The sequence below is a fragment of the Triturus cristatus genome, chromosome 4_2, assembly GCF_964204655.1.
Source record: "Triturus cristatus chromosome 4_2, aTriCri1.1, whole genome shotgun sequence".
Lineage (NCBI taxonomy): Eukaryota > Metazoa > Chordata > Amphibia > Caudata > Salamandridae > Triturus > Triturus cristatus.
In genome coordinates, this window is record NC_140586.1 from 286,295,831 (window position 1) to 286,321,163 (window position 25,333).

General features: G+C 43.7%; 1 protein-coding gene across 4 annotated transcripts in view; it reads left to right on the forward strand.

Moving 5' to 3' along the window:
• The window catches only part of UCHL5 (ubiquitin C-terminal hydrolase L5), a 161,420-nt gene that overhangs the window by 128,120 nt on the left and 7,967 nt on the right, over positions 1-25,333 (forward strand). For all 4 annotated transcript variants that reach the window (XM_085601536.1, XM_085601537.1, XM_085601535.1 and 1 more), the window contains one exon: positions 25,166-25,264. In XM_085601536.1, the coding sequence (XP_085457662.1) occupies positions 25,166-25,264 (99 nt within the window). The remainder of the gene's footprint in view (positions 1-25,165; positions 25,265-25,333) is intronic.

A 25,333-nucleotide genomic window follows, 5' to 3' on the forward strand; every position in this document is an offset into this window, starting at 1 on the left:
TGATGCCTTTCCATTCTTTCCCCATCTGCTATCCTTAGCATCTTAATACCATTCTTGGGATAAGCCACTCCTGAAGACATGCTCTTGCTTGCCTTCTGGGGAATACTATTCTGCATGCTTTTCTATTTTATTGAACCTTCTTGGTACCTTAAGAAGGATAAGCCTGTTATTGGTATCCAGTTTCTTGGTCTGGTAAAAAACCAAGTGGAAGCAGTGTGCTCAATTAGTGTCTGAGCAGGTTAAAGTAGGGGCGGACTGATGTAGAATACAGTCCTGTTTCAGTGAGATTCCAGCCTGAAAACTTGTATAGCATTTTCTACCACTCCTTTAGTTTTATAGTTCTATAAGTAACAGGTGCTAGTATTAGGAAATTAAATGTTGCAGACTGTAGAAAGTTAACTTAGTCCACTCTGCCAGACATAATTGGGAGCTATAGGTTACATTAAATGTCAGCAGCAAGCACATAACTACGATGATGCCTGTAATATCTTACACCATCATCCAGACATATCTAGTATATGCGCCCTCTTCTGAATTACATACAAGGGTACCTATGCACAATCTTCTAGTTAGAAGAATTACAGGAAGTCACTAGACAGTCAAAGGGCTACAACGTAGTCAGACCACTTCAGTGGAGAGTCAGCAAGATTTTGCAATGTTAGTAACATGAAAGTTGATAAAACAATAAAAAAAAATCTTTGATCAGAAATACCTGTACATGTGCCCAAAGCTATTATCAACTGCTTGCTCACAAACATGCTAGGACTGGAGTTGCAATAGTAAAATAAGAGTCCTGCCTTGGATGTAAAGTGAGTCCGAGTTAGTAATATGAGAGTAGTTGAAATGTGTGTATTGAGATTTGTGTGGTTGATATTTTAGTAGGAGGGGATTGGAAGCCATTTTATGCAGTCACTTTCCACATGGAACTGAAATGTTGGCGCTAGCTATGCTGAGAGCCATGCAGGGGATGATGTGTTTTCCTGAAGATAGGGTGAAGAGGAGATTCATTGTTTCTGCTTGTATGCTGTGCATCAGCCATTATGCCAACTGTCTGTTGGCACTCAAAACTGACGAGAAAATGCCTACTAGCTTTTTAGTTTGTACTGGGAGTCTGAATGCAGAAGAATGTTGGTGTTGTATGTGCAAGGGATTACGATGTGGTTGTTGTAAGATTGTGGAGTTTGTGATGTTGCAGTTTTTTAAATATCGAAGGCCACTTCCAAGTTGGAGGAACTGAGGAGCACAAGGTTTTCAACAGTCTATTTTTGGTATTGCTCACTTTGTTGTTTAGGGTGTGGATGTGGGCATGAGAAGCTGTTGTTTTGTAATGTTTTGCGTAAGTGGGCAGCCGTAAGCAAATTGACTTAAGGTATTGGTGTTGTCTAGCTCAGTGCTCCCCCTTGGAAGCCCTTGGACTTATTTGAGTTGTGGTACTTTGTGGTTACATGAGTGTTTTGTGTGAGGGATCATGAGTGAATGTATAATGAGTTTTTTGGGGTGGGAATTTCCCCTGCATGCTAAATGGACTTGTTCCCCTGCCGACTGGTATCCTGACATTTTAATTTTTGGGCCTGGTATCGCACTAACCTGTGTGCGCAAGGAGGTGTAGGCCTGTGTGTGAGTGAGCGGTCTTGGACTTATCCTGTGACCCGAAGGGGAGCACCAAGCATGCCTTCATTTGTAACGGTGGACTACTGTCCCTGTTGTAGATTTACATACTGTCCCTGATGTAGGTTGTACATATAGCAGTGGTGGTAGCGTACAAGGTTTTTAAGGATTAATAGAGCAACCAACATTTTTATGTGTTTCACTTTAGTGGAGACCTACCAATGTGAAGTTCTGCTCCAGATGGTTTTCGAGTGTCTGCACAATGTACCGCAAGCATTGTGTGCGCGAATGACCCAGAGTAATGGAGGGAGACATTTTGGGTGCCCCGGGCCTTGCACAAGTTGGATGGTGAGGACTTTACTCCACAATGAAGCTTATTGCCTATATTCTAACAGCTAGACGAAGACACTGCAGTTAGGGTATTGAAGACGGAGCTCATTTAGATGATCCATAATTAGTCTTCCTGAACACTGCCATTTGGTTGATGGTTGTGGTAGATGTGAAGGGTGGGACTCAAGGCTCTTGTTAAAGGTGAGGAATCTAATAGATAAAGCTGGCCTTTTCTTTCCAGATTACTCTTTCATTGGGCTGATGACTGCCAGGTACAGAACCATCATTCCTCTGCCTATGTTGTGCATGCATCAAGGTGGAGACAGCCGTGTTGTGTAAAGCATCACTCTACACACATGCTGTGTCTGTCTGGAGAATAGCCTGAAAAGGACACTTGAAAGTACTGCCCAGAACTATTTCTTCATTTTTAGACCATGGATGCACATCTCTGGTTTGTGTAAATGTCTGGCCCAAACCACCCCTATTGTTCCAGTTCCACTTCCTCTATGACCAAGGAAGTATGGTTGGGATGCTGTGCAACCAGGGCTGGTGAATGCTAGACAGCCAGGCTCCCAAAGGTGAGGCACCTCATCTAAAGTCTGGAACTCTTACTAAAGGAGCGGTGTACCTCCCCTGAAGTGCCGAGAAGCTTACATGGCTGCTGAGAGAGGGAAAGAGTCTACCTGGCCAAGCAGGAGTTTAGACTGTCCAGTAAAGAGGGAGTTCTAGTGTGTCTTTGGTGGGTGACATTTTTTTAAGGCATGGGCAACGTTGGCTACTGCTCAAAGCCCCCACCTTACAAGGGGAGCCCTGGGAAAGTAAACATTATGTAGCACACTTATCTATTTCCATATCTCAACGCCTCTCCTCTGTCTACCTATACCTACGAGTCTTTCTCTTTGCCCAATTGCATCTAAATAAGTTTTTGGGGGGCCCTGGAAAGATCTATTTTAACTTTTTTGGGTGAACCCCATTTCTGAAAGTTTATGGCATCACATGAGCTTGAATTAGCAGAAAATGGCAGGCACCACCGACCAACGGGTGCTGGCATAAGGGGGTGGACTGGTGTGCACATCAGGAAAAGCCGTTCTTTGTGGCTCGTGGCTGTCCTCAGATATACGACCGAATATGGAGGAAATGGTGTAACCGTTATGGACTGTCATTGTGATCCCATGCTGTTTTGCTATACTGATGTCAGTTCCTGCAATGTCATTGCCCTTATGCAGTTTTTGCTTTGTGTACTATATGTCTTGCTGCAAAACTCTCAATGAAATTGGTTATCAAAAAAAATATCAGAACATGGGCAGTAAAGTTGCAAACAGGGGGACCCAAAATGTATTGCCCCCAACATTCTTAAGACCTCACTGCCTGGTGGCTCTGGAGCACCAAGAAAAGGCTTAATAAACGAATGATCCTGGAGGACGCTAGTGCCTGTGGTCCCAACCCCAAGACTCTACCTTCGAGATTGCCAAAGGCATGGTTGGAGTTGTAATTGTGTGACTACCAGGGGCTCTTGTAGGGCTACGCCTGCTCATGTGCTTAATTGCCATCTCTGCGTCATCTCCCGAAGTGCTGAAGGCATAGCAGGTCTATACCTGCCGTCCAGTTGACCGGAATGTGGGCTACAACTGCCAATTGTGAAGGGATGCTCTTGCACTGCACCCCCCTACAGCCTGGTCTAGATTACATCTTCAGGACTTTCACCCATCAGGCAACTAACTGTACTGTTCATGGTGGAGCCACTCTGTCTAGACCACAGTGAAAGAAATGCTGGGCAGGTGAACAGATGACCGGGCCCTATGCCCAGCACAGGGGAAATCCATCAAAGACTGCTAGTGTATTGGTATTCTTGGAAGCAAACAGGAGTGCTGCAGACGTTTAAGACTGCCCTGAAAAGACTAAGAGAACTCTTTAATTTTCTGAATAGACACGACTTGAAACTGGGTGTACCATTAACTGGGGGTGATTGAACTGAGCTGTATTTATATTGCTCCTGGTAGTGGCTGGGGTAGGAGAGGCCCAGAAACAATGGAGAGTCTGTGAGGGGGCAGAGAGGTAAGAGGATGGGTTCAGTATTTAGTACAACTGTGATTAAAGTACTTTTCTTTCCTGCAGTGTTAACCCTGGGCTAGACTATCACTTTAATTGGATATTTGTTGATTGTTGAGCTCGCGCACCCCCAGAATACTATCCTGAGAAGCTCATGACTGCTTGCCCTTGCTAACCTGAAAGTAAAGTGTGCAAGGGATTGAATGTGGCTTAGTTTGCAGAGTTGTAGAAGGATGGGCCCTGGGACGTCTGTGGCAAACGTCCTCAACCCCCACAGTCGAGGGCCTGTATCCCCTAACTACTGCATGGTCCACAACCGGGGTCTGATAGTGAACTTCACATCAACAGAACATTAAGCAACTCTTTTCATATTTCAGGCTATTGAAACTGCTTGTTTGTAAGTAAAGTAGTGGTGAGTGTGTGTATATATATATATATATATATATATATATATATATATATATATATATATATATATATATATATATATATATATATATATATATATATATATATATATATATATATATATATATATTTTACAGAAACTGGTCCAATCTCTGCCCACATATATTAAAGATACAAGTGACTTTTTAGCAAAGCTTCAAAACTTTGAATGGAAGGAGAACGATCTATTAATATCCTTGGATGTAGTGTCCCTTTATACCAGTATTAATCATAGAGATGGTATAAGGGCACTAGAGCATTATTTGGGCAGAGGACAGACCAGATTGACACCACACTGTACAATGTTAAGCAATAGTACTAATTTTTGTCTAATCAACGTTTTTTATTAGATAAAATACTATACCAACAGATGCGTGGTGTTGCAATGGGGGCCAGCTTCTCCCCCAGCTACGCATGTTTACACATGGGGCGTTGGGAGGAGCTGGTCCTTGGTGTACCGCACAAGCATTATATGGACAAAAATGTTAAATTGTTCCTGAGATTTATTGATGATTTATTCATTGTGTGGGATGGGTCAATAACTGAAGCTAATAATTTCTTAAGGGATATCAACAATAATGATATCAATTTAAGCTTTACATCAACTATTAGCAGCAGAATAATACATTTCCTTGATGTAGAAATCTTTGTGCACGAAAACAAATTGTAAACCAGATTATTCAGTAAAGAGACAGCAAGAAATTCGGTCCTACACTCAACCAGTTTCCACTCGCGACACCTTGTTAACAATATCCCCTATGGGGAAATGCTGCGAATCAAACTAATATGCAGCAGCCCCATTGGTTTGCAAAAAGCACAGCTAGAGAGCAAAAAAAGGTTCTTGGCAAGGGGGTACAAAAGTAGGACCATAGATGCAGCTATTATCAAAACCCAGGGCTTAGACAGAAATGTAATGTTCGAGGCATATGAGCTGCAGATCACACACTTAGGATAAGATCGCCATCTGGTGTTGGGCTCGGATGATTGCAGGTTGTTGTTGTCTTCGGAAGAAGTCTTTGGTCACAAGATAGGTGCCTCCTCCTCTGGACAACAGTGCGCATGGGCATCCACTCCATCCTCAGATTGTTTTTTTCCGCCATTGGGTTCGGATGAACTTTTTTCCGCTCCAGCAGAAACTTCTAGCAATCACAACAACTCTCAAAAATGTATAACTCCACGTCGAAATCCCATTGGACCGGATCAGGACGCGGCTGATGGAAAGGACACCCTTTAAGAAATGCCCCCAATGTGGAGCAAAGTTTCCTCATAGTGATCACCATGAGGTCTGTAATTTGTGCCTCTCACCAGACCACAACGAATCCAGCTGTCCAGCCTGCGCCGCATTCAGTGCGAAGAAAACTATCCGGGACCGAAGAGCTCGACGCCATATCATGGCCAAACCGGTTCCGGAACCAGAAGACATCTTTGCACAGGATGTCCCTGATGACGACTCCGAAGACCTCCAGATCGTGTCCGAGGCCGACGATTCTGATCCGGGGCAGCCTGTGAGTACCAGCTCCCCTACCCCAATCCCACCAAAAAGGACATTGGTCAAGACTCTGCCAGCTGGGCCCAGTCGCGATCCAAAATCCTCTTCAGAAGCCCCGCCTCCGACTCCGAAGAAAACTAATCCTGCAGGTGGCTCGGGCTCGAGCAAACCTCATATTATTGTGCCTATAATACCTTCGCCACCGAAGCAGGCTCCGAGGCCGAAATCTCCATCGGCTCCGAAACGTCACTCGGCACCGGCACCGAAACGTTCTTCGGCGCCGAGGTCTCCACCGGCACCGAAAGGCTCGGCGGCACCGAAAAATCCACCGGAACCGGAAAGTTCTTCAGCACCAAAAACCTCCTCGGTGCCAAAAAAAGTCCAAAAAGAACCTGCCGATCTCACAAAATCCAGATCGGAACCAAAAAGGTCGGCGCCAAAGCCACCTTCGGACACTGAGGAGCTTTTTCGGCCAGATCCAACGCAAAAACGGATTTACATAAATCCTAAAACCGGACATGTCACAGCGGTGCCGTACAAAAAAAGGAAGCTGGACACAACACCTCCTCCAGCTCATCCAAAGAAGGACTGTGCCACTTCACCTATACATCCTTCCTCACCTACATTACCTCCTATCCCATCCCCACCACCTTCACCTCTACCATCTCTTTCTCACACACCACCTCCACAGGATGATGATGATTTAGGGGGAGGGGGAGACCCGGATTTCTTTAATGATCCTACTGATCCCTTTACACTCCCAGACACAGCACCAGTAGATGACTGGGCTTACCCTATGCCTGATATGCCTGATCCCACTCCATACCCCACAAAACCCTCCCCTCCTGATGACCATTTAGGGTTTGGTCAGCTTATAAACAGGGCGGCACTGTTTCATGGCGTCACCATGCACACCGACACACCTGAGGAAGATTTTCTCCTCGACACCTTTGAACAGTCGCAAAAGACAGTTCGCATTCTACCCATGATTAAGGGAGTGATATAGCACGCCACAGAGGTTTTTAAAGACCCCGTTAGGGCCAGGGTTCTCAACCCCCGGATCGAAAAATAAAATACAGACCGGCACCGCAGGATCCTGCGTACATCAAAGCGCAACTCCCCTTGGACTCTCTAGTCGTGTCAAATGCCAGAAAACGGGAGAACTCCCAAACAGCCGGAGACACGCCACCCCCAGACAAAGAGTCTAAACTCTTGGAGGCTTCCGGCAAAAGGGTTGCCGCACAAGCTGCTAACCACTGGCGTATTGCCAATACACAAGCCCTATTGGCTCGCTATGATAGGGCTCATTATGATCAACTAGAGGACCTTTTGCAACACCTGCCTGATCAATACAAGTCACAGGCCAATGACCTCATCCAAGAGGGTAAACTAATATCAAATGCCTCCATCAAATCTGCATTAGACACGGCGGACACCGCATCTAGGGCAGTCAACACAAGCGTATTGCTTAGACACCACGCATGGCTACGCATTTCCGGATTTAAGCCGGAAGTACAAACCACCATTCTTGCTCAACCCTTTAATCAGGAGCAACTATTCGGACCCGCAGTAGACACTGCATTAGAAAAAATGAAGAAAGATAATGAGACTGCCAAATCAATGGGAGCATTGCAGTCTACTCAACCCAGAGGCTCCTTCCGTCGCTCCTTTTATAGAGGTCTTCCAGAAATGTGGGAACAGACACCTCTTCCACCTTCAAAACATCAGGTCAAACATCCCCTAACAGAGGATATTTTAGAGGAGGTTACAGGGGAAACAATTCTAAAGGCCGAGGACGGGGCAACAACAACACCCGCACCTCTCCAGCCACTAAACAGTGACTTGCCACCACTCCCCCCAGACCATACCACTCCGGTCGGGGGAAGACTTCAACAGTTCCTACCTGTCTGGAATTCCATCACAACAGACAGGTGGGTAAGACAAATTTTCCAGTCTGGCTACTGCCTCGAACTCATAAACACCCCCCCCCAAACATACCACCCAAGCACCGTCCCATGACGTCTCACCACCTCACGCTCCTCAAACAAGAAATTCAGTCTTTGCTTCAAAAACACGCAATAGAACCTGTTCCACTACAACATCAGGGCACAGGAGTATATTCTCTATACTTCCTCATTCCCAAAAAGGACAAGGCCTTAAGACCCATACTAGACCTCAGACTACTAAACCAGTACATACATTCGGATCATTTCCACATGATCACGCTCCAACAGGTCCTTCCATTACTTCAACAAGGCGACTTCCTTGCCACATTAGACCTCAAGGTCGCATATTTTCGCATCCCGCTCACAGGAAGTATCTACGATTCGTGGTAGACGGTCAGCACTATCAGTTTACAGTTCTCCCATTCGGAGTAACAACCGCACCCAGGGAATTCACAAAATGCTTAGCAGTTGTGGCAGCATAACTCAGGAGACATTAAATCCATGTCTTCCCCTATCTGGACGATTGGCTCATAAAAGCCAATACTCTACACAAATGCGTTCTCCACACTCTCCGCACTATTCAAACCCTACGCAACTTGGGATTTACTATCAACTATCCAAAATCTCAACTACAGCCCTCCCACGTACATCAATACCTGGGAGCCACCATAGATACATCCAAGGCCATAGCTTATCCCAGCACAGCCAGGATAGCCAACATACAAAATCTCATCAAAAAATTTCAAACACAACACTCTTCCAGCAAGAGTGTTCATGCAACTCTTAGGCATGATGGCGTCATGCATCTCCATAGTACCCCACGCACGCCTTCAAATGCGTCCCTTACAGGAATGTCTAGCACAACAGTGGAACCAGGCCCACGGACAACTTACCGATCTGGTGTTGGTGGACAGCCGCTCACTTCGTTCACTGAAGTGGTGAAACACTATCAACCTGTCCAAAGGGCGGCCGTTCTTGGAGCCTCTTCCACAAGTTGTGCTGACCACCGACGCATCTCTCACAGGGTGGGGAGCCCACCTCCTTCAGCACACCACTCAGGGCAGGTGGACCACTCAACAAAAACAGCTCCACATCAATCACCTAGAACTTCTGGCGGTGTTCCTAGCACTGAAATCCTTCCAAGTGCATCTAAAAAACAGAACTGTCCTCATACGTACAGACAACATGACCACAATGTATTGCATACAGAAGCAAGGGGGGACACATTCTCTACAACTGTCCCAACTTGCACAACAAATCTGGAGATGGGCAATTCCCCAAAACATCTACCTGTTAGCAGAACACCTCCCAGGGGTTCAGAACCAGGTGGCCGACCTCCTAAGTCGCCACACACAGCAACTACACGAATGGGAACTACACCCCAAAGTCCTACTCCCATTCTTCCAAAAGTGGGGACAACCAGACATAGACCTGTTCGCCACACAAGAAAACGCAAAATGCCCAACCTTCGCCGCCAGGTTCCCACACCCACGGTCAAAGGGCAATGCAATATGGATGAACTGGTCAGGCAGATTTGCGTACGCTTTTCCGCCTCTCCCACTCATTCCATTTGTGGTACGCAAACTGAAACAGTCGCTAACACTCATCCTAGTAGCTCCCACTTGGGCACGTCAACCCTGGTTCACCACACTTCTGGAACTATCCCTAGTTCCACATCAAAAACTGCGTCTCACTGAACTTGGCAATCTGGCTCCTGAAGTCTTAGAGTTCGGGTACCTCAACCTCCCTCCAGACTGTATGAATATCATAAAAGAAGCCAGAAGACCTACTACTAGGGCATGCTATGCTGCAAAATGGAAAAGATTTTCCATTTACTGCACTAACAATAACATACAACCACTGGATGCTTCCATCCAAAACATCATTTGGTATTTACTACACTTGCAAAGATGCAATTTAGCGTATTCCTCTATATGTCTACACCTAGCGGCATTAGCAGCCTACTTGCAAAATAGACAACACCTGTCCCTCTTTAAGGTACCAGCCATTAAAGCATTTATGGAGGGTCTTAAAAGAATTATTCCTCCAAGGTTGCCTCCTTCCCCAGTGTGGAACCTTAATATTGTTCTAACAAGGCTCATGGGTCCACCATTTGAACCAATGCACAAATGCGAACTGCAGTTCCTAACATGGAAAGTGGCTTTGCTTGTCGCAATCACATCCCTGCGAAGAGTAAGTGAAATACAAGCCTTAACTCTTGAAGAACCCTTCCTACGACTACATCGTAACAAAGTGGTTCCTAGGACAAATCCTAAATTCCTCCCCAAAGTCATCTCCCCTTTCTATCTAAACAAGTCAGTCGAACTGCCAGTCTTCTTCCCTAATCCAGACACAGTAGCTGAGAGGGCACTTCATACCTTAGATGTTAAAAGAGCCTTGCTTTATTACATCGACAGAACCAAACCTTTTCGAAAAACCAAGCAACTGTTTGTTGCTTTCGCTCCACCACATAAAGGCAACCCTATTTCCAAATCGGGTATCGCCAGGTGGATAGTTAGATGTATCCAAATATGTTACCAAAAAGCTAAATGTACTCTTACAGTTTCGCCCTAGGGCGCACTCCGCGCATAAAATAGGGGCTTCTATGGCATTCTTAGGGAATATCCTCTTAGAAAACATTTGCAAAGCAGCCACATGGTCTACTACACACACCTTCACTAAGCACTACTGTGTGGATGTGCAATCCAAACAGGCTTCAGTAGGCCAAACTGTCCTAAAAACTCTATTCCAAACTGCTGCAACGGATACAGGTGACCACCGCTCGGGGAGACACTGCTATATAGTCTATCCTTAGTGTGTGATCTGCAGCTCATATGCCTCGAACGGAATATGCTACTTACCAGTATGCATCTGTTCTTGGCGTGTAGAGCTGCAGAGCCACACACATACACCCGCCTCCCCGGGACCTGTATCTGTTCCAGCATTGTCTTAATTAGACACTACACATGGACATCCTTTCTCTTAACTTCTTATACACTCCATCATTTCCCATCATGGCGAAAAATAATCTGAGGATGGAGTGGATGCCCATGCGCACTGTTGTCCAGGGGAGGAGTCACCTATTTGTGACCAAAGACTTCTTCCGAAGACAACAACAACCTGCAATCATCCGAGCCCAACACCAGAAGGCGATCTTATCCTTAGTGTGTGGCTCTGCAGCTCTACATGCCAAGAACAGATGCATACTGGTAAGTAGCATATTCCTTTAAAACCAAAACAAACAGATGCCGAAGAAACAAAAAAACAATGCAACTGAGGCTAATTTTAGCGTGTAACTTACAGAACAAGACCATCAAAAACATTATGCAGCTGGACTGGCCCATAGTGTTGAGTGATCCAGTTATCGGTGGTAGCTTAACAAAGACCCTGGGTATAACATACGGGAGAGCGCCATCTATGGGCGGAAGTTTAGTCAAAAGTAGTCCGGAGGTTCTAGAACAACAAAGTTGGCTAGCACAAAGGATGGGATGGGCTTTACCAAGTGTAAAAGCCTTTCAGTACGGTACCAAAAAATATATATATAAAACACCGTTTCGTGACAGGGAAATAGAAATTCCATGTTCCCTGCACTGCAAAACTGATTATGCCCTTTTATATCCTAGAGTGCTCTTGCAAGCTCAATTATGTAGGGAGCACCAAACTCCCTGCTAATAAGAGAATTCTACAACACATCTGGGCTATTACAAATCATGACCCAACCTACCCGGTGGTCAGACATTTTCAAGAAGTCCACAAAAGCGACCACCACCTCTCATACTACCTCATAGATTCAATACCGAAAAACAGAAGGGGAGGTGACCGAGAGGGTGCATTACGGAGGTTAGAAACAAAGTACATTTTAAATCTCGATAGCAAGACCCCGGGTGGATTAAATACTACTGAAGATTTATACACATGCATCTATTAGATTTCCTGCAATATTGATATTAATGCTTTTCGTCTCCAATATTAATGAAATCTCTTAACTCTGGTTTTATTGTTGGATGCAATTTATCTACAGATTTAGCTGCAAGTGTTAGTGTTTCAAAAGAAAAAATGGAGGTGAAATAACATTTTATAACAACTATGGGAGGCTGCCACCTGACCTAAACCATAAATACAATGGTTTTTTTAATTAAAAATTATTTTTTACACATTGGCACTAGTACTTTATCAGGTGATAGCCATGGACAGGATACAATCAACAGTGACAAACCAAAAAAAAAAAAAGCAAAAAGTTGCATTATGCAAGGATTCTTTAGCCAATTTTACATGGAAAAAATACCTTTTAAATCCTGCTTAAATAAATAGTTTTAACATTTATTTTTATGAATATGTTTTAAAATGTAACCATTTATTCGTATTTCTGTGGATAAACATTTTTGCTACTGTGGTATTTAATATTTATTTTTGTATATTTATTTGCATTTATAGGATCCTTAAATATGAATGGATAAAATGCCACATGTCAGAATTATGTTGACGCTGATTATTAAATCAGCTTACAAAACGTTTTACAAGAAAATTGGTAAATGCAAAGATTTGGTTCTATAGGTTTGCCATTGAGAGTATGTTTTCAGTGTCTATAAGGTGTGAACCGGAATTTTCACTAGTATGCACTGTCACTTTAAAAGGGGTAAAATGCCGTAAAGCTTTGTCATGTGATCAAGGTCCGGGAGGACCGAAACGCGTAATGGCCGACAGAAAATAAATTAAGCACTGAACTGTGGTCCGTGCCTGCTTACTGTATCGAGAATGGTGATCATCTGCGAGCAGCGTACTTGGAGATATATATATACTTATATTCACTGAAAAAAACATAGGCTTCAGGCACGTTATAGTTAGGAATTAGCATTTAAAAAACCTTAAAAATTCACTGAAAAAACCTTAGGTTTCAGGGGCGTTATAGTTAGCTGGAATTTTCACTCGTACAAAACCATTGAAATTCCCCCGTTATAGTTAGTTCAGCTAACTATAACTCGCGCGCCCGCAATACACTGCTGATGACGTCACCTATTACATCACTCATGACATGGTCAGTGACATCACACATGACATCACTGATGACTTCTCAAATGACATCACTGATATCATCCAGTGAATGTGTTTTTTTGAAAATTACATATGTTTTATATATGTATATCTCAAGGTCGATGGAAGAATAAATGGGTTTATAAGTGTCTAAATGGATGATTCGTTTTTGAAAAATTGATTGTATAACTGACTGATTAAGTGTATCTTAGTGAATACATGGCTTAGTGAGTAATGTTTAAATATGTAAATATCTGTATCAGTCTCTCACTTTGTGTATAAGTGGCTGCATGGGTTGGTGAGTAGCTACATGAGTGTCTATCTAGGTTATTAGTTGGTTTTTTGAGTATCAGTATGAGTGTCTGTATGGTTCAGTGGGCGGTATTACGTAGTGCATAGGTGCATGAGTGAGTGACAAACTGTATGTGTTGAAGACAGCATGTGTGCAGGACTGTATGGGTGGATGAGTGTGTGCATGGGTGTGTTAGTGAGTGAATGACTGTCTCAATAGTGTCTTTATGAGTAACTACATATGTTTTAAACTTGTATATGTGACTATTGGTGTATATGTGAGAGTGAGAGATTGGAAGAGTTCCTGTATGAATAAGTATGTGTTTCTATAAGTGATTGTTTAAAAGACTAAGTATGTGCAAGTTTCTGTAGAAGTAAGTGTGGTGGTGTGTGTATAACTGTATATGCAAGTAAATGGATGTTTGATTCCTTATTAGCATGAGTGACTGTGTGAGTAACTATGGATGAGTGGCATTGTGTAACAGGATGTATAGGTGTATGAGTACATATGATCAGTGAGTACACGTATGAGTGACTGTATAGGACTGTTGGTGAATGAGTGGATGTGTATGTGGATCTTAGAATTACTGAATAGGTTGTTGTAACTGGTATTGGTATGTCCATTGTTTTGAACATTTTAGTTTCTATTTTTGAATGTGTGTATCAAAGGTTATATTAGGGGGAGAGGAGGTCTGCCACTCTATCACAAGGATGATGTCATCAGTGATGTCACTGACCATGTCATGAGTGATGTAATATGTGACGTCATCAGCAGTGCATTGCGGTTGCGCGAGTTATAGTTAGCTGAACTAACTATAACGGGGAAATTTCAATGGTTTTGTACGAGTGAAAAGTCCAGCTAACTATAACGCCCCTGAAACCTATGGTTTTTTTCAGTGAATTTCAAAGTTTTTTAAATGCTAATTTCTAACTATGCCTACAGAGATAAGACATGTGAAGAAAGAAGAAAAAACGCACAAAGAAAAAAAAGAAATGCAGAAAGAAGCAACAGAAGTCCTCAAAGACGAAGAAAAGTGCAGGAAGAAGGATAACGCGCAGAAAGAACAAACAGAAGAGCAGAAAGAAGCCTTGTTGCAAACTCATCCTGTACCCTCAACTTTTTCAGACGGATACTGGTGGTAACTGAGTCTGACCAACTAGTCCTAGAGCCAGTGCTATGTTAAAAGACACTCAGAATACAGTGAGAACACCTACATACACTAGGGAACACTATGCGTTGGGGTCCCCTCTGTGATTAGCATGACCTCCTCTGTAAGCCCTTAGTATATAATAGGGCAGGGGATTAAAACTACCTCTTAAAATGCGCCACAGGGCGTGTTTGCACACGTCACCTCAGGCCCCATCCCCTCCTTTCACCACTGTGTAAACGCGCCCTGTGGCCGTTTTAAGTTGAGAGATTAAGTCCCCTTGAATCCTAAGGGTCCCCAGGGTCAAACTAGCCCACTAGGTACCTCCAGTAAGCGCCACAGAGCTGCGTTGCATAGAGGTGTCAAAAGGGGCGTGGTCTCAGAACACCTGTCTGCAACGCAGCTCTCTGGCACATACTGGAGATACCTGTTGGGCTAGTTGGCCCTCAGGGACCCTCCGTATTGAAGGGGAGTCAATTCCCCAACTTAAAACTGGCCAGGGGGTGCGTTTGCAGCGTGCTGCAAGGAAGGGGCGTGGTCTCCTGCGCAATGCCGGTCTTTTATTTATTTTATTTTTTTAAGAAGGAGGGCTGTGTGGCCCCCCCCTTTTTCTAATTTATTGGCCCTGGGGACCCCACCCCCAGGGCCTGCACTCTAATTTTTTTTGTTGGAAAAAATAAATTTGGAAGGGGGCCGCGTGGCCCCCCTCCCAAGGCCTTAATCGGCCTCGGAGACCCCAACCCCCGGGTCACGGCCTTTTTTTAAAAAAAAATTCTTTAGGAGGGGGCTGTGTTGCCCCCCTTCTCAGGCCACTTATGGCCCCAGGGACCCCATCGTCCGGGGCTGGCCTTTGTTTTTTATTTTATTTAAAAAAAAATATATTTATAGAAACACCTAGGACATGCTGGACAAACCGTATATACCTATCACCATGACGATTTGCGTGATATTCATTAAAAGGCGACTATGCATACAATGAATCCACGTGGAATGTATTTACACCGCTAGTCAAGCTCTGACGTGTCTGACGCCCTACCGTGCCTAATCCCGGCGCCCCCGCCGGTGGGTACTCTAGACACCCTTGTCGTTTATTTATACAAACATGGGTAGCTATTGACGGGCACATTTATACACACCAAGCCATTCAAAGAGGGATTCGACCAAACTATGCAAGAAACCCCCCTCACGGTTAATAAAACACACATCCACCGCCGGATGTGTAATACTTTTTATTTTACTCTCTGGAAAGGAGACAAACCTCACGAGAGTCACAGCGTGCTCCTGGCTGAGCCCAATGCTGTTACACCCACCAGTGCCCGCCGAGTGCCACACACCTCTGGGTTGTATTCCACCAGCTAGTGCGTATGCTATGCCATGTGCACTGTAACACCACCCCGTGAATGTCATGCCACACTTGCCTTCGCACGGTTATATTGCCCCATCTAATGTGCCTTCCTAGATGCCTATGTTATAACGCACAGCGCTATGCCATACATATTACAATCTGGGATCCATATCTTTGTCACAGTGCATATGCAACGTTACACTTCCCAGCACATATTTTATATTACAACTTTAGAGACTAGTTAGGTTACACAACACTGCCCTGTGCATATTACATATCGCATAGCACGCGTTGGTGCCTGTGCTATCTCGCGCTCTCCAATGAATCTGTCGTTGCGCACTATGTATCGCATATTTTATTTCAGACCCTTGTTCATCTTAGATCACACTTTTCGGTGCATAGTTTATACCATATACTATATCTAGTTTTCATTTTCAGGACTATGTTCTATAGAACACTGCGTCCACCTACCCTTTTCACGGGCATTACATTTTGCGATGGTGGGTGGAGGGTCAGGGGTGTTTCTGCCAAGTGAGTCCGGAGTCAGTCACAAACGTCCTCTTCTTCCTGAATAAAAGTGAGATTATGCTGCATACTTGTTTATATTTTAAGTAGTTCGCACAGACACTCATTTTAAAAACAATAAAGTTCCTAATACCCACCTTCTCTGAACAGGTAGCTTGCTGCCCCATCCACCTCCTCCCTATCCTCTGTTGTCTGAATCCATGGACTAGCCTCCCTCCTGCCATGCATGGTCTGATGTGCTGCCACTGCCCTCCATTTAGCATGATGTACCAGTCCACTCCTGCCCTCCATTGCCCAATTCTATGGCCCATCATTGACCTCCTGCTTAGCCTCTGTGCTTAGCTTGCTGCCCCTATTCTCCTTCCCCCTGCTCTCCAATGTCTTTGTGCATGCCCCTGCTCCAACCTTTTTGCCCACCATGTTCCATGGACCTGCCACTCCTATCTACTCTGAATGTTCTGTTGAGCTGCCACTCCCCTCCCACCTGCCTAGCATTGTCAGATGACTGTAACCTGTCCCTGCCACCTCCACCCTGCCTGTCCACATGCCATGCCCCTATCCCCTTCCTCCTGTCCTCCATGGTCCATTTTACTGCCACACCCTTCTGCCCTCCCCGGTGTGTTGTGCTGCAACTGCTCCTCCTTCCTGCCCCGCGCGGTCTGTTGTGAGGCCCCTTTCCCTGAACTCAGGTCCTGACCCTCCCTTCTATCCTGCATGGTCCTTTGTGCATGCTCCTGCACCCTCCTTCTTGCCCATCATAGCCATTGTGCTGCCACTAACCCTTCCGCTTGCCATGCATGGTCTTCTGTGCTGCCATGGCCCCTCCCACCTTCCCTGTGTGGTCAGCTAGCTGCCCCTGACCCCCTCTCACCTTCCCTCCATGGTCTGTGTGTATGCCATCATAGTCTCACTGTTGCTCTCCATGGTGTCTTGTTTCTAGTGCCCATCCTGCCTGACCTCCATGGTCATCTTGCTGCTCCTGCCCTGCCCTGCCCCCTTTACCCCAGCCCTCTGTTTCCATGTGCAGACCCCCATTCCCTCCCTCCTGGCTTGTCTGTTCCATTGTAATGCCCCTGATCCGTCCCTCCTGCCCTTTATGGTCTGTTATGCAGCAGCTTTCTCTCCTGTCTGTCCATTATGGTCAGCTAGCTACCATTGCCTCTTTCCCCTCTGTTCTCTGTTGTCCATGTGCCTGGTCCTGTCCCCTCCCTATTGCTTTCTATGGATTGTTGTGCTGCACTCCCGTCCCTCAAGCCCTGTGTGGTGTATTGTGCTGCTGCAAACCCTGATGCCTGCCCTGTAGGGTCAGTTGGTGTACCTCTCCATGTCCCTCCTGTCCTCTGTTATCCGAGTCCATGTCCCTACCCCAATTCCTCCTGCCTACCATGATCCAATGTACCATACTTGTGAACATTTTGAACTTGGTAAGAGGGAGATTTTGGGAAAAAAAACTGGGGTATTGATTTTCCCCTTTGAGTTACATTGAAAGAGGAGTTTGTAGACCGCAGACAGATCAAATAAAGCCCATTTGAGCTTAAAAACATTGGACGTTTCCTGGCTGAAACGGGTCTGTTGGCATGTATGGTTGTACTACCACTGTCTCTTCCTTCTGCCCACAATGGTCTATTATATTGCCACAGCCTCTCTTGCCAGTCCTGTATTGTTGGTTTGTTGCTCCTGCCCCCTTTCCTCTGCCCTCCATAGTCTGTTGTGCTGCCACTGCCCTTCCTGCCTGCCCAGTGTGGTCAAATTGTTGCCTCTGCACTCTCCTACCTGCCTTCAATTTTCAGAGTCCGTGCCCCTGGCCTCTGCCTCTCAACAGTATCCCAATGAACAACTAGATTGCTAACATTCTATATTTATTACAAAAGTGTGGAACGCCTGACGTCATCTTGATGTAATCAAAACTGTAATACCTAGAGCATTTCCTTTAGAAATTACATATATGAGAGGGTCTTATTTGCATCCAAATTATGGTTAGTGCTCTAAAAAACTAAAATGAGGAAATATTTTCTGAGTTTTCAAATAGCGACAACTTTTAAATTATTTGTAATCTTTATGTTTTTTTATCCAGTTGACCACTTGATTAAATGTTGCACTTAGGGGAGAGGATGTGGTGTTACTTCCAGAGCTGCAGACTTTGCAACTGGGGAACTAGGTTGGAGTTTCTGCTTCAGCTCAACATTCTGTGATTCTAGTCAAATCACTTAATCTCTCCATGTCTACAACCAAAATGAATTTGCTATTGTGATGTAACAAATGCTCATGTAAAGCACTCCAATACCTGACAAGTCTACACTATATAAAACTGCAAATGCACACAAAAGTGTTTTGCACACTTCTGTCATTGGGCTACATCTGGGTGATATTTGGACTCTTTTGTCTCTGGTGGCCATTTTGGGAGACTTATTTGTTATGAAGTTTCCTAATTTCCTCATTTACTACAGTCTCCTCAGTAGGAAATACTTTCAGTTTTTTAATTTGATTCCATCAAGAAGGCATTCAGATGTGTCACACATTTGCCATAAATTCAGAATGTTAGCACTCTAGTTGCTTATTAGATCACTGTAGTAAAGCTACTGCTCACCAGGGAAGTCTGCTGCTGGTATTGAAAGTGCATGTTTCAGTCTGCATGTCAGAATGTTTTAATGAAATAGAAGAGGATTTGAGAAGTCACTCAAAATGTGCCCTAATTTTTCTTTCTGCAGCATTAATCATACTTTCTATGGCAAAATGAACCCCCTCATTTTGTTCCTTTTTAAATTAAATGTTTTAAGAATTACCACTTTATTCCAACCAAGATGGCTTCAGGTGTGCAATACGTTTGTCATAAGTAGGACTGTTAGCGCTCTAGTTGTTCTTTAGAATACTCTGGGAAGCTGCTGTAGAACACAAAGGAATCAACTGACAGTCTCTGCTCTTGTTGGATGTACATGTTTTACTGAGAATTTCAGACTTCATTCTCACATGACTGAGAAAGATAATGTGAATTTACAGAAAATATGCTCTCAGTTTAGCTTGTAGATCACCTTCCAAACCTCTGTGGGAAAAGCATGAGAAAATATTTTTCTCTCAATCATGATTCATGATATCACAGCAGAAGGCTTTTTCACATGGTAAAATCACCTTAGAACACACCACAATTCCTAAAATGAGTATGGTACCATCAACAAATGATTTATAATGTAACTAAAGTCTTAAAACCTTCTATTAACTGCAATGCTTTTTAATGAGGTGCCATCATGTATATTGGTCCCAAGATGGCTGCCAACACTTCTTGGATGACGTACTGACAGCCAATCAGATCTCACGATGAGATGTGTGGTTAGGCTCCGCCCAGATATATCTATCTTTGTAACTCTAATTTTCTCAGGAACTACTGAACGGATTTACACCATTTAAGCAAAAGGCACGAGTCTGAACTGAGGACTACCTCTTTGCCAAATTTGGTGTAATTCCGTTCAGCAGTTTGGGCTGTAGCTGCGTCAACAGGTCCTATGGGAAAATGCATGGGGAAAACGTGTTTTGGGACCCCCCTTTTTTTCTCGGCCCCCGCTTCACGAATCACCATGTAATTTTCAGGATAGGAGCGGACCGGAGCTGGCCAAAACTGTGGAAAAGTTCGCGAAGATTCGTCAATCGGCGCCAACGTTATTCCAAATAGAATGTTGCGGATTTCCTATGGAAAATAGGTCCTAACTATAACTACCTACTGGCGACTGCCAGTAGGTAATATAGATATGTGTATGTATGTATGTATATGTATGTATGTGTGTGTGTATATGTATGTGTGTGTGTGTGTATGTATATATGTATGTGTGTATATGTATGTGTGTGTGTATGTATATATATTCAATGAAAAAACCAAAGGTTTCACACATGTTATAGTTAGCTGGACATTTCACTCGTAAAAAACCAATGAAATTCCCCCGTTATAGTTAGTTCAGCTAACTATAACTCGCGCGCCCGCAATGCACTACTGATGACGTCACATATTACATCACTCATGACATGGTCACTGACATCACTCATGACATCACTGATGACATCTCAAATGACATCACTCATGACATCACTGATGACATCTTCCTTGTGATAGAGTGGCAGACCTCCTCTTCCCCTAATATATCCTTTGATACACACATTCAAAAATAGAAACTAAAATTTTTAAAACAATGGACATACCAATACCAGTTACAAGAACCTCTTAAGTAATTCTAAGAACCACATACACATCCACTCATTCACCAACAGTCCTATACAGTCACTCATACATGCACTCACTCATCATATGTACTCATACACCTATACATCCTGTTACACAATGCCACTCATCCATAGTTACTCGCACATACTCACTCATGCTAATAAAGAAACAAACATACATTTATTAGCTTATACAGTTATACACACACCACCACACTTACTTCTACGGAAAATTACACATACTTAGTCTTATAAACAATCACTTATAGAAACACATACTTATTCATACAGGAACTCTTTCAATCTCTCACTCTCACATATACTCACTTATATACACCAATAGTCACATATACTAGTTTAATAGATATGTAGTTACTCATAAAGACACTATTGAGACAGTCATTCACTCACTAACACACCCATACACACACTCATCCACCCATACAGTCCTGCACACATGCGGTCTTCAACACATACAAAGAGTGAATCACTCATTCATGCACCTATGCACTACATAATACCCCCCACCGAACCATACAGACACTCAGACTGATACTCAAAAAAACAACTAATAACCTATATAGACACCCAAGAAGCTACTCACCAACCCATGCAGCCACTTATACACAAAGTGAGAGACTGATACAGATATTTTCATATTTAAACATTACTCAGTAAGCCATGTATTCAGTATGATACACTTAATCAGTCAGATACACAATAAATTTTTCAAAAACAAAGCATCCATTTAGACACTTATATACCCTTTTTTTCTTTCATTGACCTTGACATATACATATATTAAACATATTTAATTTTCAGAAATACACATTCACTGGATGATGTCATCAGTGATGTCATCAGTGATGTCATTTGAGATGTCATCAGTGATGTCGTGAGTGATGTCAGTGACCATGTCATGAGTGATGTAATATGTGACGTCATCAGTAGTGCATTGCGGGCGCGCGAGTTATAGTTAGCTGAACTAACTATAACGGGGCAATTTCATTGGTTTTTTGCGAGTGAAATGTCCAGCTAACTATAACATGTGTGAAACCTTTGGTTTTTTCATTGTGTATATATATATATATATATATTCACTGAAAAAACCATAGGTTTCACACACGTTGTAGTTAGGAATTAGCATTTAAAAAACCTTGCAAATTCACTGAAAAAACCATAGGTTTCACACATGCTATAGTTAGCGGAAATTTTAATGATAAAAAACCAATGAAATTCCCCCGTTATAGTTAGTGCAGGAAACTATAAACTCACGCGACCGCAATCCTCTGCTGATGCTAATACTGTATTTAGACACTTATTTGCCCATGTCGTCTTCCATAAATTTTTAGCAATACATATATTACAAATATTTTTTTTTCATAAAGACACATATGTCATCAGTAGAAGATTGCGGTCGCGTGAGTTATAGTTTCCTGCACTAACTATAACGGGGGAATTTCATTGGTTTTTTATCATTAAAATTTCCGCTAACTATAACATGTGTGAAACCTATGGTTTTTTCAGTGAATTTGTACGGTTTTTTAAATGCTAAGTTACTTTACGCCATTCGTGGCGTGCGCGCCCACTTAACGCAGTTCGTTCCGTGCGCGCACGGTGCGCTTTGCGCACCGCGCGCCCACTTTACGCAGTTAGTGCCGTGCACGCACGGTGGGCACGCGGTGCGCTACGCGCACCGCATGCCCACGTTACGCTAGATGGGCCATGTAAGCACGATGCGCTTCGCGCACCGTGCGCACATGGAGGACATATTATGCGCTTCCTTGTGATAGGTAATCTGTTGACATTTTTTGGGGAAATGCTGTGCTCTTATATGCCATGCACAAACGGCCACCATTTGCACACGGGGTGGAGAGAGTGGGGTTTTTTTTTTTTTAATAATTATTTACCGTACGCGTACGGTAAGCGTACGGTAAGCGTAATCGGCGAAATTTTCGAAAAATAAAAAATTACTGTTTTTTGCCTTGGGGGATCTTTGAAGACTCAGCTAACATGGTTATGTGCATGGGCGCTGTCTAAACAGCCCCTTTATATGTTTTTGGCATTTATCAGCTCCCCCCTCAGAGTGCGAGAGAGAAAATGGCGGCCGCCGCTTCCTGGTTTCGACCGATTCGAATGTTTACTAAGATCTAAGGGCCAATCAGAATCGCGCTCGCGCACGCCACCGTACGCGTACGGTAAGCGCACCGTAAGCGCACCGTAAGCTGGCTCAGATATATATATTGATTTAAAGGCTATTTTCTCAGAATCTACTGAACAGTTTTACACCAAACCTACAAAAGGCACTTCCTTGACCTGAGGACTACCTCTCTGCCAAATTTCAAGTAATTCTGTTCAGCCGTTCGGGCTGTAGCTGTGTCTAAAGGTCCTATGGAAAAATGCATGGGAAAAACGCGTTTTGGGACCCCCCTTTTATCTCAGCCCCCGCTTGACGAATCCCCCCGAGACTTTCAGGGTAGGAGCGGAGCGTAGCGCCCCACCTATTTTGAAAAATTCGCGAGGATTCGTCAACCGGCGCCAAAGTTATTCAAAATAGAATGTTGCGGATTTCCTATGGAAACGTGGTCCTAACTATAACTACCTACTGGCGACCGCCAGTAGGTAATTCACTGAAAAAACCATAGGTTTCACACATGTTATAGTTAGCGGAAATTTTACTGATAAAAAAACCAATGAAATTCCCCCGTTATAGTTAGTGCAGGCAACTATAACTCACGCGACCGCAATCCTCTGCTGATGCTAATACTGTATTTAGACACTTATTTGCCCATGTCTTCTTCCATAAATTTTTAGCTATACATATATTACAAATATTTTTTTTTCATAAAGACACATATGTCATCAGCAGAAGATTGCGGTCACGTGAGTTATAGTTGCCTGCACTAACTATAACGGGGGAATTTCATTGGTTTTTTATCAGTAAAATTTCCGCTAACTATAACGTGTGAAACCTATGGTTTTTTCAGTGAATTTGCAAGGTTTTTTAAATGCTAATTCCTAACTATAACGTGTGTGAAACCTATGGTTTTTTCAGTGAATTTGTACGGTTTTTTAAATGCTAAGTTACTTTACGCCATTCGTGGCGTGCGCGCCCACTTAACGCAGCTCGTTCCGTGCGCGCACGGTGCGCTTCGCGCACCGTGCGCGCACAGTGAGCACGCTTCGCGCACCGCGCGCCCACTTTACGCTAGATGGGCCATGTACGCACGATGCGCTTCGCGCACCGTGCGCACATGGAGGACATATGATGCGCTTCGTTGTGAAAGGTAATATTTTAATTTTTCACATCTGTGATATGCCATGCACAAATGGTGCCCTTCGGGCACCATTTGCACATGGGGTGGGGAGAGTATGGATATTTTAAAAAAAAAAAAAACTTTTTACCGTACGCGTACGGTAAGCGTAATCGGCGAAATTATCGAAAAAATTAAAATTCCGTTTTTGGCCTTGGGGGATCTTTGGGGACTCCCCCAACATGGCTAGGTGCTTAGGAGCTGTCTAAACAGCCCCTTTACATGTTTTTGTCCTTTGTTTTTTAATCCCCACTCAGAGTGCGAGAGAGAAAATGGCGGCCGCCGCTTCCTGGTTTCGACAGATTCGAATGTTTACTAAGATCTAACAGCCAATCAGAATCGCGCTCGCGCACGTCACCGTACGGTAAGCGCACCGTAAGCTGGCTCAGATATATATATTGATTTAAAGGCTATTTTCTCAGAATCTACTGAACAGATTTACACTAAACCTACAAAAGGCACTTCCTTGACCTGTAGACTACCTCTCTGCCAAATTTCAAGGAACTCTGTTCAGCCGTTCGGGCTGTAGCTGTGTCTAAAGGTCCTATGGAAAAATGCATGGGAAAAACGCGTTTTGGGACCCCCCTTTTATCTCAGCCCCCGCTTGACGAATCCCCCCGAGACTTTCAGGGTAGGAGCGTAGCGTAGCGCCCCACCTATTTTGAAAATTTCGCGAGGATTCGTCGACCGGCGCCAAAGTTATTCAAAATAGAATGTTGCGGTTTTCCTATGGAAACAGGGTCCTAACTATAACTACCTACTGGCGACCGCCAGTAGGTAATATGTGTGTGTGTGTGTGTGTGTGTGTGTGTGTGTGTGTGTGTGTGTGTATGTATATGTATGTATGTGTGCATATATATATTTGTGTGCATGCATGCGCATTCCAATTGTGAGCCTCTAGCTGGGTGAAAATTGTCTGCTGGTTCTTTCGAAGATTTTTAAAAACCTCTGTAAAGTTGCACTTCCTTTGGGTTCATTTTCTGAGTATTCATTTTGAGTCTATATTGAGAAAGGTGACATTCCTCAGTAGATACCATTGACATTATTGTTGGGTGTGATCCCTTTCTACAAAGAAGGCAGAGGCTTGTATGTAATGGGCAGATTATCATGGGATTCATCACTGTGCTTTAAAAAATAATCTAGGTTTCTGAGTCGAAAGCCTAATCCAACTTTTTGAAAGTGGTTTGTTGTGCAGGAAATGTGGGACTTTTGCAATTTGACAGTTTGAAAAATACTTTCTCATCTTTTAAATTGTGTGTTACTTGCATGAAACGTCATTGCCCTTAATACCACAGCTGAATTTTTTACTTCTGGGGATAATGCTGAAGCTGGACTCTACAGCCTCTTGCCATAGGTAGCTACTGTACTTTGAATCCTCTGTCATCACCAGTATACTGTGCTTCCTTGCACAAAGGTATGTGTGGTTTATTTTTCAGATTGAAAACATCAGAAGAAAACACAACTATCTACCATTCATCATGGAGCTACTGAAGACACTTGCAGAACATCAGCAGTTACTGCCACTAGTAGAAAAGGTAATCCTGAAATATTCTAGTGGAAGCACAAACTAACTACTTGCAAGTTTAGTGACTTGAGCGAGTTTT